Source organism: Nyctereutes procyonoides, unplaced genomic scaffold (genome assembly GCF_905146905.1).
Source record: "Nyctereutes procyonoides isolate TBG_1078 unplaced genomic scaffold, NYPRO_anot_genome, whole genome shotgun sequence".
Taxonomy (NCBI): Eukaryota; Metazoa; Chordata; class Mammalia; order Carnivora; family Canidae; genus Nyctereutes; species Nyctereutes procyonoides.
The window spans coordinates 15,953,297-15,971,960 of NW_026575146.1; the positions used below are offsets into that span (position 1 = coordinate 15,953,297).

The 18,664-nt window shown below is 53.4% G+C and overlaps 1 protein-coding gene across 3 annotated transcripts in view; it reads right to left on the reverse strand.

The window, feature by feature from the left end:
- Positions 1-217: 217 nt before the first annotated feature.
- The window catches only part of AGPAT4 (1-acylglycerol-3-phosphate O-acyltransferase 4), a 127,993-nt gene continuing 109,546 nt past the window's right edge, over positions 218-18,664 (reverse strand). For all 3 annotated transcript variants that reach the window (XM_055310602.1, XM_055310601.1, XM_055310600.1), the window contains 6 exons: positions 17,523-17,684; positions 16,729-16,882; positions 12,984-13,086; positions 10,372-10,447; positions 3,393-3,591; positions 218-769 (listed from right to left, as the gene is read on the reverse strand). In XM_055310602.1, the coding sequence (XP_055166577.1) occupies positions 675-769; positions 3,393-3,591; positions 10,372-10,447; positions 12,984-13,086; positions 16,729-16,882; positions 17,523-17,684 (789 nt within the window). In that variant the 3' untranslated portion in view covers positions 218-674. The remainder of the gene's footprint in view (positions 770-3,392; positions 3,592-10,371; positions 10,448-12,983; positions 13,087-16,728; positions 16,883-17,522; positions 17,685-18,664) is intronic.

Here is an 18,664-nt window from a genome sequence, read left to right on the forward strand (position 1 = left end):
TCGGCTCCTCCCCCAGCACATGCCGTACCCCTTGAGCACACCCCGCCAGGCTCCTGCACCTGTGTCTGCTGCCAGGAGGGCCCCATCCGGCTGCCCCTGGCATACTGAGCCCACCCCACCCCCTCCTCGCAGCGCTGCTGGGTCACTGCCATCCAGAACACTCCAACAACAGCAGAGGGCGGAATGGGAAGATGGAGCAGTCCGTGTAAACACATAGCACAGGGAGCCAAACACTTTAATTGTTTTTGGAGGCATAATTTAGTCATCTTACCTAAGCGCCTTTCAATCACTTGCAATCCAGTACAGAAGACTCAGCACCAAAGAATGAAGGGGAATCCTCTGTTCCCCATCCCTGCCCTCCCCCTGTGCCTCAGATCCCCTCTGATCACAAAATAAGGCTGGCACTCAACTGCACATTATTCTCACATAGGTATTCTTTCCCTGACACACACATACACACTCACACACACACTCACACGAAAAGAAAATCAAAACCCACTAAAGCATTATGGGGAAAAAAAGATTTAAGAACATCTTCCTCCCCATCTGGCATTGAGACCAAACTCCCTGCCTTCCCAGCAGGGGCTCACCCCACTTCGTCCCTGGGTCCCACTAAGGATGACAGGCAGCGTCCACCAGTCCCCAAAGTCCCCTCTGGGCGCTAGTGTGTCGGGTCAGTCGCTCCGTTTCTGCTTGCTGTCGATGTTGCCGTAGGCAGAGCCTTTGTCGATTTCTGTCACGCCAATCATCCATCGAACTCCCATAGAAGCTGCAGAAATGGTAAGTGCAGGGAGTTAGGTAGAGCCCACGGGGGCTCCAGGGTGATTTGCCGGGGAGAATGCTGAGAGGTCAGCGGTCTGCAGACCTCAAGCATCAGCTGAGGGATCCCTGGGTGGCGCAGCGGTTTGGCGCCTGCCTTTGGCCCAGGGCGCGATCCTGGAGACCCGGGATCGAGTCCCACATCAGGCTCCCTATATGGAGCCCGCTTCTCCCTCTGCCTGTGTCTCTGCCTCTCTCTCTCTCTATCTATCTCTCTCTCTCTCTCTCTCTCTCTGTGACTATCCTGAATAAATAAAATCTTTAAAAAAAAAAAAAAAGCATCAGCTGAGATCTCACTCGCCAACTTGGGGCCCATTGCATAATCCTGTCACAGTGATCCTTGAGCACGGGCATCAGACTCCGTGACATTAAAACACAGCAAGGTTGTCCTGCTGGTGGGTTTTAATCCTTCAACCCTTCAAATTTGCTAAGCCATGCTCTACTGTACATAAGGCTTACAGAATGCTTCCTATACTGGCCCCCATGGCAAAGACAAAACACCCTTGAGCAAAGCTTGGAGCCTGGAGAGTGCAAGAGCTCAAATGTCTATTTTGTGCCCAATTCTGCTCTTGGTACAAGTATTAGAGCAGTTGAATGAGAAAAACCTCTGCCTCCTCTGAAAGCCTTTTCTCCAAGTGGGATCGGCCTAAAGAGAGAACAGAAGGGACCCTCGTGAGAGCCCAGCTGAGCCCCCAGGAAGCTGAAAATAGGGCCGAGTTCACAGAGTGCAGCTGAAGCTGCTCTATTGAAGAGAGCAGACTGGGTGAGCTCCTTCAGGGCAAAGAAAATGGCACCAAACACAGGGCCTGCACATAGTCTGTTTATAATACACATTTCAGAATGGATAGATGGGTGATAATCTGAAGTCTCCAAGTCACGACACACATGTTTAAAAGCATTATAGCATCATGCTCTGTGAACTGTCACTCACACACATGGAACTGCCTGACATGGGGCCCGCGCAGCCCAGCCCGACTAGGCCTGTGTATCTCATGGGTCAGTTACAAATGGCCAGTTCTAAGGAGGACCTGCCCAATATTAGAACCACCATGCAGTCGGGATGATGACACTGCAGAGAGACATTGCTCACAGGCCTGGTAAGGGGAATGAGACACAGAGAAATCCTAGACAGAGTGTAGTGAGGCCTGAGCTGGCAGCTGATGCACTGGTCTATGGGGCAAGGGGCGGGGGGCTCAGAGCAGTCAGCTCCTCCAGAGCTCCTGGAGACCCCATCTCCTGGGGAGGGAGTGGTGAGTGGTCAGCCCTTGTTTTGACACTCTACATATTCATCACCAAGGAGCCCTATTCTCCCCAGGGCACTGGTCTGTATGTCTGCCTTCCTGCCTCTGAAGACAGACAAGCTTAGTCTGCCTCCCACCCTCTGGGCACCCTGATGACCACAGCTCCTGGACACCTGGCCAGCACACAGCAGCCAGGGTGGGGGTGGGGGGTCCTCTGGCCTGTTTGGGGAGTTAAATCATTAGAAATGGGTTTTCTCCTTTACCCTCTTCTTTTTTTCTGCACAAAGCAGGTATTATTTTAATTTTCAGCATTAAAATAAACCGTTCACTTTAAAAAGAGACTACAGTAGAGTCTATTCTAGGAACAATGGCCAGTTTGCCTATTGCAAACAGTCTAGAATTGGTTGGCTTGATCCAAAAGAAGGAGATAGGTTTTCTGTGTCATGACATGTGTAGGTGGCCACAATTTATTGTTTTGAGCATTCATTCAGCACCTATATCTTTTGTAGGGATAACTGAGCTATGTCCATTTGAAACAAGCACACGTGATCACTGCATGCTTTGACTCCGTGCCATGTCTCCTTGGTCTCAGAAACGCAAGGTACACTCTGCCTGAGTTTTCCAAAGTCTCAAAGGAGGATGCCTTCCTCCTCAGACTCCAGAGGAGCTGGCAGTGAAATGGGGCTGCCTCTCCCAGGGAATCCTACCAAATTTCCCTCTGGCTCCCCTGTTCATAGAGCAGGAAACAGATGTTGTGGCATCTGGCCGCCCCACTTCAGATACAAGTGGCAGTGTGCAGGGAACCTTGGTGCAATGATGAAATCACAGTCATTTGAAACTACTGGTCCATGAAGCCAGTACGGATTAATGAAAAACTCCCAAATCTCTCTATTCGATGTCAATGCATGTGGCAACCAAGTTCAAGAAGCACACGCACTTCCCCAAAGGGTCCTGGACCTGCTTTGAATGGGCAAGAGCCTTTGTCAGATGCTGCTGGGCTCCAGGAAATGCTTTTCCTGGGGAGAAGGAGAAATAATTACAATGAACAGAGCTGTCTGCGGAGCTCCTGCTCTGGGAGGAGTTCCGGTGGCTGCTCCCTCGCCAGGCAGAAAGCAACCGTATGTGAATTCCTCCAGGCCTGGGATTCTGGGTGTATCTGAATGTGAGTCCTGGCATCTAGTTTTCCCTGTCCATCCTGTGCCTTCTGTTCACAGATGCTGCAGCACCTGGGTTGAATTCACCCCCACTTCTGCCTCCACCTGTCCGCCTGTCAGATGCTCCTCACAGTAGCATGGGTAGGGCAGGCGTTCGCGCTTCTTGCTCTTTACTTACCCACAAAGAAGACAAGGACAAAGCTGGCCAGGGTTACGGAAGACCCGCTGCTGATCATGTTGATGAGGAACCGGAAGAAAGGGTAGAGCAGTAGGGAGGCCCAGAACAACCAGTTGATGAGCGTCCAGGGCCGCCGGGGGGGCACCATGGGTGTCTCTGGGAAGGTGCCCGTCCTGTAGTACTCCTCCTGGAAGGCATCCTGGGGACAGAGAGGTAGCTCTGAAGTACTTTCCTCATGCATGACACCAAGCTCCTGCAGGCCCTTCCCAAGACTCTGCTTCTGAGGGTAGTTCAGAGCACCTGGGGTCCCTGTGAGAGCCCAGCAGAACTAGGGGGAAGGAGGGGAAGGGCTGCAGCATCACCCCAACAGGTATCTTGCAGGCACCTGATATGTCGTACCAATACTGAACTTGGCTGTCCCCTTCCCATAGAGGCAGGACCATCACAGCTCTGTCACTAGCCCAGGCATAGGAGCTTGAGCTTTGGTGCCAGGCCAGCCCAGGGTCCATCCTAGTCCTTAGTACTTACCTGCCTCTGGTCAGGCAGCCAGGCTCCTGGTTGGCAAGAAAGGCAGCACTGCCACCCAGAACAGGCCAGTGGAGAATGAACTGAGACAACACACACCTGCCCTCAGTGAACAGAACAGACTAGAACCGTGAGCCTCAGGCAGAGCCATGAGCTTGCCCTCTTGCGCCTAACCTATGACTGTCCCGATAGCAGAAGGCCAGTGTACCGAAGTTGCACCAGGAGGAGGAGCTATGGGGCTGCTCACAGGAAGTGAGGCACCTGCGGAGGACACCAGCAAAGGAGGGCCCACTGCCCAGCCCAGGCCAGCCTCCAGCTGCACTGCCCTTACACCTCCTTCCTTCCTCAGGATCTAGCAGCTCTGATAAGTGACTGTCGAGACAGCCAGATGGTCAAGAGTCTCCTGTCAGACAAGTAGGAGCAGATTCTCATCTGGTGCCCGACCCGAGACCACAGGCATCCACCCTTTTCCACGGGTTCCAGAGACAGCACCGGGCCCTGTATCTACCACCCTGTATCTACCCTGTACCTACACGCTTGTGATAGTCTCGTTTTTAGACAAGGTACAGTAACGAAATAGAGCAATTACAACAAAATACTGTTATCCAGGTAATGCAAACATGGTGTCCCTCCTGGGGATGGGGTGAGATGAAGTGAGGGGAATGGTCTAGATGCTGTGTGGCTACTACTGACCTGGCGGTGCGTCAGAAGGCTCCCCTGCTTCTGGACTGCCACTGGCCATGGCTGAGACCGCGGATAAAGGAGACTGCCTGTCCCCAATGTGTGTGTGTGTCACTGAGGAGCCTGCAGGGGGTCTTGGGCACAGGAAGCACCAGGGAGCCCCCAGGGAGTGAGTGATGCTGCGGGGCCAGGAGACCCCCCCCCCCACGCACACACACACAGCAGGTGCCGGGTGGTGGGCTGGGTGACAGGCTATGAGGACAGAGAGACTGGCACCAGGACACCGACACCATCCCCCAGGAACCATGTGGGCATGAGGGCCGGCAACTGGCAGACATGGGGTGGGGCAGGTTTGCCCATTTCTAAATATCAGCAACAAATTAGAATATTCTGAAAACATCCCGGGGCTGACAGTGTATCTCTAGGTCCCTGTCTGAGGCTGGTAATGTCTCAGTTGTCTAAGGAGCCAAGTTTCCTGGAAAACAAGCTTCCACGTATCCAGAACTTCCAGTTTAGGTGCCGAAATTCTCCTTTTAATAGCCTGAGAGAGAAATCTCTAAAATAGATCACACTTCTCTGTTTTCCCCAATCAGGATGGACTGAGCGATATGCTTTTTTGACCACTTAGGGTCATTTTTTTTTTTTTAAGATTTTATTTAACCCCTTAAGAGAGAGAGCATGAGCAAGGGGAGGAGGAGAAGCAGGCTCTCCGCTGAGCAGGGAGCCCGACTTGGGACTCGATTCCAGAACCCCAGGATCATGACCTGAGCTGAAGGCAGATGCTCCACCGACTGAGCCCCGCAGGCACCCCACTTAGGGTCATTATTAAGATGAGTCCACAAACAGGCCATTCTGGAAGGAGAGCCTTGGACCCCTTCCCTGGAGCCCCTTCCCTGGTCCAGATTGTCCTCCTGCGTCTCTGCTCTTGGACAAAATAATCAAGCAATTTCAGGACAATTGATTCATGTGCCGAGTGCTCCCACCCTCCAGGGAGACAGAGCCTACAGCAACCTCTCGGGAGGGGGGACAGTGACCTGTCTGATGGCCAGCAAGAGGGCCCCTAAGTCTGCCAAGTCCTCCCATATTACCTCCCTGCCATTGGGTGATTTTCCCCATCCCAGGTGGGGACCACCAGAGCCCAATAACTGGGCAAGGGGGTTGCTACAAACTGAATGTTTGTGCCCCACCCCCCACCCCCCCACGGAATCTCCACCTGGAAGCCTAATCCCAGTGTGGTGGTCTTGGGAGCTGGGGCCTTGTGGAGGATGGAGCCCTCATGCTTGGGAGAGTAGTACCCTTATCACAGGGATCCTAGAGAGCCTCCGTGCCCATCCACTACGTGAGACACGGCAGCCCCAGGGGGACCGTGGCCAGATTCCAGCCGTACTGGCCCTGCTCTCAGGCTCCTGGTCACCTGGCCTCCTGAGCTGTGAGAGGGACATGCCTGCTGGTTATAAGCCACCTGCTCCCTGGCACTTTGCTACAGAAGCCTGATTGGACTGAGACAGAAGGGGATACTTTAGTGCCTTTAAAAAAAAAAAAAAAAAGCTTTATTGGGTGTCATTTATAAACCATAAAACTCCCCCATTTTAAAAATGGGCAGTTTTTTTTTTTTTTTTTTAATTCTTTGCCTTAATAGTCTTGTTAGTTCTTGTCTGTTGCAAAGTTTCTGCAGGGAACTGATGCTGCTTTATCGTCTTGTGCCAGAAAGACACTCGCTAAGCCAAAAGCTATTTGTACTTCTAGCAAGAGGAAAAAGCACTCCCTTTTCTAAGGAACTAATTCTCTCCAGAGTTTTCTTTTTCTCTGTTTTGTTTAGAAGACTCAGTCTCTCCCCACAGCCCCTCACTGCACGCCCACCCCCCTTTGCCTCCATGACATGGCTGCTGCAGTAACCCTTGCTGGGCTCCAAAGTGACATCGCTGTGGCTCTGTGACCCTGCAGGGTAGGACACAGGAGCACCTGGCTGGGGCCACATGTCAGCTCCAGCATCAGAATGGTCGTGGCCTCTCTTGGTTGTGCTACCTCTTTTGTAATCAAGTCCATCCCACAGGGAAACAGCCTTGGTTAATGATGCTTCCATTTTTTTGTTCCTGGGTGTTAGCATCCCACGGCATAGGATAAGTTGGAATTGGGAAGTGTATTTAGTGAAAGGGGAGTTGGTTTGTTTCCAGAAAGAAATATCACCCCAAAAGTCTAAAGGAGGAGGAGATGCTCCCAACAAAGGGCAAATCCCCTGAGCGCACCAAAGCCTCAAGAGGCGGCACCAAAGGCTGGGCCGTCCACAAACAGCTGGACCGGCTGAGTTTTCACAACTTTTGGCTCAGCAAAATAAAAAATGTCTTGACACGCAGGCAGAACTCAGGCCAGGAGTGTGTTGTTTGCAAAGCACTGTAGCACGGGGCCAAGCCAAAGATCCTGCCGCCATCGCCGGCTTGGAAAACCCTTACTTCTCGGGCATGAAGAGTTTCCCGCAGGCCTCTGCACCGCACACAGAGCAGCCCCCAGCCGTGGCCCTGGGAACCCTACACACCCACGGGACGGCTCGAATGCTGCATCCTGCACCCGCTTTTCAATCTGCACCGTTACTGGCTAATCCCTCATCCCTTTAGCCGACTTCACACTGCAAGCCAGGGAAGGAAGTAATTTCTGTCAGAAGAGAAAAGTTAGAATTTGTTTAAACTGTATGATGGAGTGGCCACGACAGCTCTGGGGAAAAGTGATTTGGGAGCTGCTATTGTCCCCAAAGAGATCACGTGAGGCATGGATGGTTTCTCGAAGCCCATGCCCCACAGCCAGCAGCGGTACTGGATACTGACACACAATAAACACTGTGCACTTATTTCCTAAATGCTAAATGTGTTCCCCTTAAATGAAGACCTCATTTCAAGACACGATGCCCTTCCTATCTGAGTGTTAAAATGACAGTGGTAGATAGTGGTTTTCTCCTTACATCTCTTCTTGAACAGAAAGAAACATCAGCACCTGCCTGCTTGGCTGCCCACCACCCCCTCCCACGTTTTGCAGACACCTGTCCGTGAAAGCAAAACCAGAGAACTGCTGCCCTAAAGTCCCAAGCTCAAAGTCAACAGAATTGACTTTCAACACCATAAACCTGACAGATGACCATTAAAACAGAAGCACTTGGGCAAGCTTGGCGGGGCAGCAGGATTTCTAACACATGAAGCCCCAGACCCAGCCAAAGGACAGGATACAGTGGTTCCTTCACACCTGTCCACACTGCCCCCTGGAGGCACCACTGACCACTCCTGCCTACTGCTCAGTGGTTGTCCCTCCAGGGACAAGGCCAGCCTCAAAGGTCTGCTCACAACACTCTCGGGATGGAGAAAGGACCTGGCCCTCTGCCACCTGGCTGGAAGATGGGCACACGATGTCATTCTCTGGACCTGAGTTTCCTCATCACTAGCATAAGGGCTTTGAACTGGATGATGGTTTCGAGAACCTCTTCCAGACTGAACGCTATCATTTTAATACATACGGAGTTTAGAGAAAAACCTCCGGAGAGACTTCATCAAGAGGACAGGTGCAATTTAGGGGCAGAACCTGAGTGGCTAGGGCATCTGCCATGGGCTCAGGTCATGTTCCACTGGTCCTGGGATTGAGTCCTGTGTGGGGCTCCTTGCTCAGTGGGGAGCCTGCTTCTCCCTCTCTCTCTCTCTGCCTCTCCTCCTGCTTGTTCTCTCTTTCTCTCTCCCTGAAATAAACGAACAAAATATTTTTGTTCTTAAAAAAGGAGGGGCGCCTGAGTGGCTCAGTGATTGAGCATCTGCCTTCGGCCCAGGGCATGATCCCGGGGTCCTGGGATCAAGTCCCGCATCAGTTTCCCTGCAGGGAGCCTGCTTCTCCCTTTGCCTGTCTCTGCCTCTCTCTGTGTCTCTCATAAATAAGTAAAATCTTTCTAAAAAATAAATTTTAAAAGAAGAAAAGGTGCCTCTTTGCTGAACGCCCAAGTGGTTCAGCTTATTTCATGGCCACCAATGTCCTGCTGATGGAGAAAAATCTCCTTTGCTTTGCTGGGTTTCGGGGCCCGCACTGGTTAGATTTGTTTGTGTGGTTCTCTCTACAAAGGATTCCTTTCTGAGGCCTTTTCTTAGCACATGTTTCTTCTTGCTAACAGTGACCTTTTTTATACTGCCCAGATGATTAAACCAGAAAACAGCACAAGGAGAATGCTGCCTCGTGCATGAAACTGGAGGAAAGGAACATAGACTGTGTGTGTTTCTGTCAGGCCCAGGCCTGCGGCGGCCCAGGAACTAGTACCTGGGAGCCCTGCTTAAAAGCACCTGCAGTGCGTGTTTGAGCAGAGCCTGCTGGCCACGTGTCAGAGGGGGCCTCCTAGAAATCGGAGTCTCTAGGGCCCCCTCCAACCTGCGGGGTGAATCTCTGAGGCCGCTCGGTCCCCACTCTGGGACAGGTAGGCCTGAGTTCTGTTTAGAAGAGGAAACCAGATGCCTAACCCTATAGCCCGTTCTGAAAAGACCCCCAGGGCAGCCCCGGTGGCTCAGGGGTTTAGCACCGCCTTCGGCCCAGGGCGTGATCCTGGAGACCCATGTCGGGCTCCCTGCATGGAGCCTGCTTCTCCCTCTGCCTATGTCTCTGCCTCTCTCTCTCTCTCGCTCGCTCTTTCTCTGTGTGTCTCTCATGAATAAATAAATAAAATCTTAAAAAAAAAAGGACCCCCAAATGGCAAATTCTGCGAATGGGCTTGTAAAGGAAGCATCGCAAAATCACTTCCTTGGGAACATAAAAGCGACTTCATGCTGAGAGAGTACCAGGCTCTTGATCCCCCAAACTGAGCATCTTTGGAAGGCTCGACTTAATGGCATGGTGGTAATCTGGAAGTCTTTGGGGCCAAAACACATTCTCAAAGGAAGGATTAAAATTCTTATTCACCTGGAGTGGATGGCCCATAAAGTTCTGTGCTATTATCTTCTCTACGGGGATGAGGAGGAACAGAGGGCACGTGCCCCCAGTCTCTATTTAGGGAACCTGGCAACAGGTTCAATGAACTTTCCTACTTAACGTACTGGATTCTAGGTCATAGGCTGGTTATGTATGCTGAAGCAGAAATAAGTCTTCATGGGCGATGAGACTGGGTCATACCGACGCCTTCACTGGGTGGAAGCCAACCTTCTCTCCTTTATGAGATCAAGCAGTTAGGGCAGGAATGATCTGATGTCCTCTGCCCCTAGCCTGTGTCTCGGGGGAGAGAAGCCAATGAAAGGTAAAGGCCCTGTTCAGAGGAAGGAAAGGAGGTGTATGTGTGGGAGGTGTATGTGGCAGGCGGAGGGGCGTGGGGACAGCTCAGGAGCTGGGACACATGCCAGATGTGGGGGGAATCCTACAAGGCACCATCTTGCTCTTGCTTGTGCTGTTGAGGCCACACAGGCAGCCACAGTGTGGGGCCAGAAGCATCGTGATCATACACGTTGCTGAAAGAACACTCCACCCCCATCTCCCCTGAAAGAACCAGAAACAGGAAGGTAGACACAGCCCTTTGGGAGCCATCACTCCCTGCCCACTGCACCCATCATGCTTCCTGTGAAGCCCCCTTAGAACATATTTTGTTACATTCTCTTCCCATTGCCAAGAAGAGTCAGCCCTGGGGTGGTCACTAACTGAGGCCTGGGGTTGCACACGGATGGAGATAAGCTTGTCACCACAATCAACTCCCAAGAGGCTCCCATGGTGCACCCAGAGCTACTCCTGGAAACCAGTCCTTGGGTCTTGCAGGACCATGTGCTGCACTTACCTTCTCCTGATAGAGCTTGTGGAGCCAAGCTGAACACTCGTCCTCATCTTCTGGGACTTCTTCTAGAGGGATCCGCCTACAAAGCAGAGAGCAGCTAGCAGGGAGGGGGCCAGCGCCACCTGCCCCAACCGTGCTTTCAAAGTAACAATGCTTGACATCTCTGGATTTTGTCCATGGAGTCTAGGTCATGTGGATGTGCAAAGGGCAGCTCAACTGACAGGGATATTCACAGCCATAGTGGGGAGACTCTGGCCCAGATACCATCCTGGTCCCCAAAGGAATGACCTATGGCAGGTTCAGTGACTCTGACACCGGCACCATCAGCAAGAGATGCCTGCCTCTCTCGCTTCCCTCCCTACGTCATGGAACCGGGTGTTGGCCTCTTCAAGAGAGAGCAGTCTTGACCCATTTTCCAACTGTTATAATCCAATATACACAGAATCTATATACAGGTAATACTATACTGAGAGTGCTTCTCTCGCCCAGGTAATGACTTAACACAATGGTGTCGTGTCTCCCATCCAGTGACTCCTCTGGCCTCTTGGCCCATGTGGAGGCAGACCTGCTGCAAAGGTTTCGACAAATAGAAGGATGTATATTCTGGGGAACATGGAGAAAGCAGGGGACCTTGGCCAGGCCCCATGGCTCTTTGCTCACCAGAGGTGGGGGAAGTTCCAGGGTGGCCCTGGGGTTGGTGCAGGCATGTGCTGGAGGCTCAGCCCCTTGCACACAGCCTCCCAGAGCAGGCAGGAAGCCACTGGGCCACACCTTCTATTATTCTATTGTGTATCTAGTTCTGTTTGTTCTCAGGTTGCTGGGTTTTGTGACTTTGGGGCATATTTATTCGTATCCGGTTTTGTGCATCCCCCATGACTGCCACAGTGGCTTCACTCCCCTCTCTGGCTTAGGACTAGCTCAGTAACAAGGTACATTTTTAGAGCTTATCTGTCACACCATAGCCTGTTAAGAGAATGTGGGATTTCGTCTTCTAACAGAGGCAGCATTGTACAGGGTAAGTTTTCACACGATGGAAAAATTACCCTGTAAACTCCTACACTCGCTCCCACGAATACCCGACTCCTTCACGCATCCTGGCTTCCTCGGGTTTGGAAACCAGAGCTCCACGTGTGTTTCTTGAAAAAGGTTAGAAAGCCTGCATACTATTTATTTGGAGAGGAGGAGTTGAGGCAGTTTTGCTCTTTTCAATAACTTACTTGACAGCCCTGCCCTTCCTGTTTTAATGCTTCGTATTGAGGTAAAACCCGAGACAGCCTGTCCCATTTAGAAGGTGCACCTGCACCGGGAGGAGAAGTGTGTGTGTGTTTGGGGGAGGGGGCTGGAGACACTGTCATGTACCTGCCCTGGAGGGCCCACCTGGTATGGTTTCAGCTCTTAACGCCCTCATTCCTCCACGCGCTCCAGAAAGTTGCTGTTATCCGAGAGGTGACCCTAGTGGAGGTCCAATAATCTTGCACAGCTCGAGGTGTCCCCAAATACCTGGAGCCCAGCTGGCCACTCAGCAGAGCCCCTGCCAGGTGTGTCTATAGGGCCCAGGGGACAAAGCCTCCTTTACCTCTGGGAGAAGGCCTCCCTCGGGAAGGTTGGTGGTCCTGCCCTCATAAGCCTTAAACTTTGTAAGCAGGTAGACTGCTAACTGTGGCAGGAGCAAACAATAGGATGCTTCTTTCTACTTATTAGGGGGGAGACAGAGTCATTTCCACCGAGAACGCTGGTTAATTCAGGCTGTCAGGCCACCAAAACATCTCTCCTGGAAGGTCTGAGCTTTTCTTGCAGCCTCGTGGTGATGATCAGCCACTGAATTTACATCGTGTGTTAGACTTTGGCATCTGTAAGGTCTTTTCAAAAGTCATCAAATTTTGTAGAACACTTAGCTAGTTCTCCAACAGCGGGCATGTCAGATCATCTGGGTTAGCCTTCTGGGAAGACATCCTAGTGCATAAGAACCCAGGGCCATGACTTAGCCCTGTCACACTGGCTTCTATGTGTGAGTCCCTGCTGTATTTTGCTGTCTATGGCATCTTTCCATTTTTTTTCCCATTCATCTTGATGGCATTGCAGAAGACCAGGGTGTAAGGTGAAAAACGGGCCAAGAGAACTGCTTTGCCTAGTATCTTGTGACATGTTTTCAATAAAATCGTTATAGCTTGGAATGTAACACATAAGTAAGATACTGCTAAAGTGTTCTCCATTTGATTCTAGACCTCCCTACAAATTATACGTGTTCTTCTCTGTGTGTATCTGTATGTAGCAGACACGCCCTCCAAGAAAAGGGGTCAGTAAAGTAATCTCTTCACACTCAGTCTCAAAATGACTCTAAAATACTCTTTTCCATCTGCTCAACCTGACTCTGTGATGAGTATGAATTGTTCAGAGAGAATCAAAGCAGCTGAGAAGAAAGGAACCTTCTCCTGATCATCGACATTCGCGCTGTGTCTCAAGCTCCTAATATACAGACAATGAAGTTCGTTTCATTACAGGTTGCAGACAAGAAAATAGTAAAGACTGCCCTGGAAAGAGGTCTGTAAGCCATTTGTGATCTATTTACTTTGATGGGCACAGTCTCTTTTGGAAAGGAAATGATACCAACTCACCTGACATATAAATCTGCGTGATATTTCTTCCCATTTAGGACTCCCAACAGTGTTGGATTTTCATTATTTCTGAAATTGAGTGTACAGTCATATACAGCTGAAACTATAAAAAAATAAAACAAATACAAAGCAGTATATAGCATGTGAACCCAATTTTGTTTTGTAGATACACACATTGGAAAACAATAATGAAATTTGCTGGCTGGTTATCTCGGGAGGGTGGGATTACTGGGTTCTTCTTCATGCTTTTCTATATTGTCCAAATACCCTACCTGGAACACACATCACCTTTTGTAATTAGAAAAGCATCCTATGACTTAGTAACCGAGACGGAGTTATCACTGCGGTCAGGACAGCTTAAAGCAATACTGCAGTGTCCCATCTAGAAGTACTAAAATGAGTACCACTGTTTAGAAGACATCAGTAATAAGATCAGCCCGTCTGAATCCTAAGGATGTGTCTACATTTATGGCAGTATAACCATTTTACGAGTGTTTCTCCCCCTAAAAAATAAGATAGCTCCCAAACTAGAATAAGGTGCTGGAGACATCTTAGGGAATTGAACTAGAGTCAGTTGAAACATGGCTGAGGAGCAAAGAAGAATGTGTGATGTTAATGCATCTAACCGAGCGGTGAGTTAACCTGTCAGCATGCTGCGTATGTCAGCACCCACTGCTGCAGCCCCAGGGCCTGGCCCGGATCCCACACCTGCTCAGTGGGTGGAGGTGGGGAGGGATGCAGAGGGTGTCAACGGACAGTGGGTGAACAGGAATCCAGAGTGCGGACAAGTGCCATTCCTGCCGTGTCTGGATGATGGGACTGGGCGGGAGAAAGAACATGAGTTTTGAAGTTAGCCTGGTGCCTGTGGGGCCTTCTTGGGGACATGCCACTCAGCCCCCCTAAACCTTGTTCCCCTGGAGAGGGGACCCACGAAGCCTTCCTCACATGCTGGCTCAGCTGGCCAGTCTGCACCTCCCGCAGGGCCTGGCACGCTGGGACAGGAGATGGTGAGCCTGCTACTTCACTGAGAGCTTGCCTATGTGCAATGACTACTAATCAAGTGGGTGGGAGGATGACAGGAGGGTCATCTTGGTCTGGTAGGGAATATGAAGAACCAAGATTCAAAAATCAGTCAGAAAACCTCTGTGCATTTCCTTCTACCTGCTGCTGGACGGCCCTGTGGGGTCTGCAGGAGGCCCTCCGGCAGCTCCTTGGTCTTGGCTGAGAGAGGGTCTCTCCCGCTGGCTCGCAGGAGTGCCTGGGGGTAGCTCCCAACTCCCAGCCACCTAGACCATTGCCCCTTTCTGTCCTGGGACTGGAGGCTGGCTGTCCTCCCCGGTGGGAGCAGGTATCACTCTCCATGGCAGAGTGAGGCTGGCGGAGAGAGTCAAAGGCCTTCAGGCTGGAGGGGTGTGGCTATGGGGGGTCATAGGGTCCGAGAGCAAGAAGGGGTCACGGAGCTCGTGTGCTTTAGTGGGTTTCCAACCTTCTTCAGACTGGCTTTTACACAGGAGCCTGATGCAGGGTTACTTTGGTTAATCAAGGAATGGGGGGCAGCCACGGGGGTTCCTCAGAGGGCAGCCTAAACACTAATGATTTGCACAATTCCCTCCTCTTCCATAGGAGCAACCCCAAGAGAAGGGTCTTGAAGTGATAAAAGGGCCCAGCATACATCCATCTGCCTGCAAAGGCCTTGAGATCGGGGGGAGCCCCCACAGCCCCTGCCACCAGGCAGCCTGGGTGTGAGCTCCCCCCCCGGGGGCTAGTGGAGCCACTTAGAATGAATTCCTTAGATTCTCTCCAAGCCCCAACCTCCTCATCCGTAAGCTGGAAGTAAAAAGAAAGTATCCTTGACTGGCAAGCATGCTCTGGCCATGCCGTGTGTGACGAGCTGGCACTGGGGGCAAATGAGAAGTGCCCTGTGTGTACTGGCACTTATCCCTGGGGAGGGGGGCACAGCCTGCCTGGCCGGTTCAGCCTGGCTCTCTCTCAGGGCCTTCTGGAAAGGGGGGCACCCCCACCAGGGGGCGAAGGTGAGGCGAGCAGGCTCAGCAGGCGGCTCCCAGCAACCTCCAACATTAGGTGCCAGGCCCAGGCTGAGTCCTCTGCAGATGTCCTCATTTAACCCTCCCTGCCCCCGTGGAAGCTCTGCGAGGTGGTGCGCCCCGGGTCACAGGCCCGCGAAGGGAGCAGCCCGCGCTCAGGTCGGTCCCCGCTGCTCCGACCCTGCTGGGCAGTGCGGGATGCTAGATGCGGTCTGGGGGGGTCTGGGGGCAGAAGGAGGGACGGGCGACAGGTGGGCGACCTCCACCCCATGCTGGGGTCAGGAGGGACAAGGGCCGCAGGGAGCTCAGGGACAGGCAGGTTCTAGCCTTGGGGGTGAGTCTCAAGGGCAACAGCTCTGCAGACGGACAGCTGGTGCCCCTAGGTGGTGTGGCTCCCATGGGAGGCCGAGGACTAGCAGGGTGATGCCTGGGCAGGAGGTGACCTGGGTCAGCCTGCGGGTGGTTGTGGGGGGGGTGGGAAACGGGTGTGGGGCATAGAGGGCGGGGCTGGGCTCGGCACACCTGCTGTAGCACCTGCGGCCTGGGCCCCCCTTTGGGTGTGCTCCCCCCGCACCTGTGGCCTGGGACCCCCTCGGGCGTGCTCCCCCCACACCTGCGGCCTGGGGTCCCCCTGCGGGCCTGCTACCCAGCGGGCTCACTTAGGGCCCTGTGGCCCAGGGGAGGCCCTGGCGGGTTTACACGTGGCCTGGGAGGCCGCCAGTGCCGCAGGAGACCCCCTCGCCCGCCCCTCAGATCCTTCGGCTCACAAGAGAGAGAGAAGTCGTGTCCTGGGGGCCCCGAAGAAAGATAATCACCTGCGGACAGAAGCTGTCTGACCTGTTGCCCGCCTCCCGCCAGGGCGGTGCCTGGCCCCTGGGGGACGTGGGGACATTGGTGTGACCTCGCTGCTGCCTCCTGCTCCGCCCCTCCCCGCCCACCGGAGCCCGGGGCCAGCCTCCTCCCAGCCTCCTTCAGGCCTCCACCTGGCCTCCTCTGGCTGGACGAGGAAAGCGGGCCTTTGGGAGGAGGGAGGCCAGCCCGGGAGAAGGAGAGGCAAAGCCCGGGCTTCTGGACCGAAGGGCCGAGGATTAAGGCGAGACAGGGTCCCTGACAAGAGACTTCATAAATGCAGCTGCTTTCCTGTTCTCACCCACCGAATGCAGGGCTCCAGACTCGGTCCGCTGGCACAGACGGCAAGGCCACAGGGTTCATCAGCTGCAGGCAGCTGGTGCCAACACATGGGCAAGAAGTGCCAAGCAAAGCAGAATGACCACAAGACCCTGGGCTGACGATTGTGGGCTCAGGCTGAACCCAGGAGAGGCCCCAGGTGGGAACCCAGGGATGCCTCAAGGTCAGCACAGCCTTGCTGTCCCGGGGCTGAGCAGCAGAGGGCAGTGTTTGCTCAGCCTCCGCGTGTGGGGAGTGTGTGTGTGTGTGTGTGTGTGTGTGTGTGTGTGTGTGTGTGTGTGTGTGAGAGAGAGAGAGAGAGAGAGAGAGAGAGAGAGAGAGAGAGAGCGCAAGAGCGATGGCGGGCAGCGGCCTGGATCCTAGCTAACCAGCCTTTGTCCCCCGCTTGCCCCCCTGGCTACCAGCCACCAGCCTCGGTCAGCTGGGAAGCGCTGCCAGGGGAGAGCTATTCAGACCGGGGAGCCGGTGGGTCTCCTTGCTGCAGGGGGCAGGGGTACAGAGATCTTCCTTACCTACATTTCTCAAACTCCTCACGGTGATGGCGAAGCCTTTGGTGCGCGGCAGCAGGTGGTACTTGAGGCTGGGCAGCCCCTTGGCTTGGGCCACCTGCATGCTGATCTGGTGCTTCTTCTCCGTGAACCGAGTGCCCTCACAGTGAATCAGGAACTGGAAGGAACGGGGCAGCTGTCACGCACATGGCCCTTGGTCCCACTCGAGTCGCATGCTGTCCCCCACCATACATCACGCTCACATAGGGCCCCACAGGAGCCCTGCTGGCCAGAGCAGGGATGGCCTGGCAGCTACACCTGCCCATGGCCTCAGAGCGGGGCCCAGAGGCTGGCCTTCCTCTCCGTGTCTACAGGGGCCTTGGAGACAAGTTTACCATCTAAGGATAGTAGAGGAGTGAGCGTCTGTGTGGCTCTGTATGTCTGTGTGTGAATACGTGCATGTGAATGTGCCAAGAGCATCCCAAGTATGTATGTGAACATGAGAAGAGAGCATCTGAATGTGTGACAATAGACTGCATGTGTGTATGACAAGAGCATCCAGAGTGTGTCTGTGACACAATCATCCTGTGTGTGACAAGAGCACCCAGAGTGAGCGTTGAGTGTGACAAGAGTGTTCTGAAGATTTATTTCTGCACCAGTCAGCTCAAAGGAAAGGGATAGGGTAGCATGTGACAGCAGGGCAGGTTGGCAGGGCAGGTTGGCAGGCCAGGCATGAGGTGTGCCAGGCTGCTCACGTGGGCGTGCACCGGGGCTGGGGAAGTGCAGGTGGGGGCGTGGCTGCGCAGGGTCTCACGTACGAAATACTTCTCAGGGTAATCCCGGAGGTGCAGCAAGCTCTTCGAGACGGTTTTGCGGTCTTGTTCCCACTTGCGCGTGCAGAAGACCATCTCGGTGAAGTACCACATCCAGCCGATGATGGGGACGTAGGCCAGCTCCTTCTTGGCCAGGACTTTGGAGCCCTGAAACAGAGGAGGGGGCCCGGGGCGTCTGTGAAAAGGGTTTACTGGCCCTCTCATGGCTGTTGGAGATGTTACTAGAAAAAGAACAGATACGCTCTCCAAAGGCCTAAGGGGATGGTTCCAGAGCTCAGGGAAGCAAGAAGCCACTGACCCCAGGAGCCTCCAAAACCAGTCAACCGGAGGCCGAGGTTGTGCTAATAAGTCCATGGGGCGAGGAGGAGGGGGGAGGCCCTCAGTGGGGGCGGGCAGGCATCTGGGCACGTGGGGACTGGGGGGCACATTTCAGCATCTCTGGGATGCCCGTGTCATTTTCCAAGCCGGTCACTCAGTTGTGACACCAAACCTTGTCCGTAGAGCTCACTCAATCCTCGGCCACGCTTGGCTCTGCCAATAGGGCAGACATAGTTCTCCTTTCCCAGCCTAGGAAATGGGGTCTGGAGGGTTCTCTGACTCGGAGGGTGGCAAAGTGGGGCCCACCGACAGGCCAGCCCCTGGGGCTGCTCCATGCAGGCCCCAAACCGCTGTGCCAGGCCGCCTGGCCTGCATCTGCCTGGAGAGGACCAGGGACCCAGGGCACTGCAAGGGGCAGGAGAGACACAAAACCTGCTTTTCATCTAGTGAGTTGGCCTCTCTCTTTTCCACCCTAATTTCAGAATTGGCCAAGGTACTTGTTGAGATAGCTGTCATTGATCGGCGGCATGGGTGATAGGGCCAGTGACCTGGACAGGCAGGCAGCCTCTGCAGGGCTCTTGGCAACAACTGTCTCGTTATGCCCTGAACCTAGGAGGCCTATCACGTTGCCAACAACCACGCAGCTGTAGCTCAGGGAAGAGCAGGGCCGCAGCACCCTACCCACCTGTGTAGACATGAACAGCCGCTTGCTCCCTTTATGTTAAAAACAACACACTAAGGAGGGCACTTGATGGGATGAGCACTAAGTGTTATGCTATATGTTGGCAAACTGAAATTTAGATTAAAAC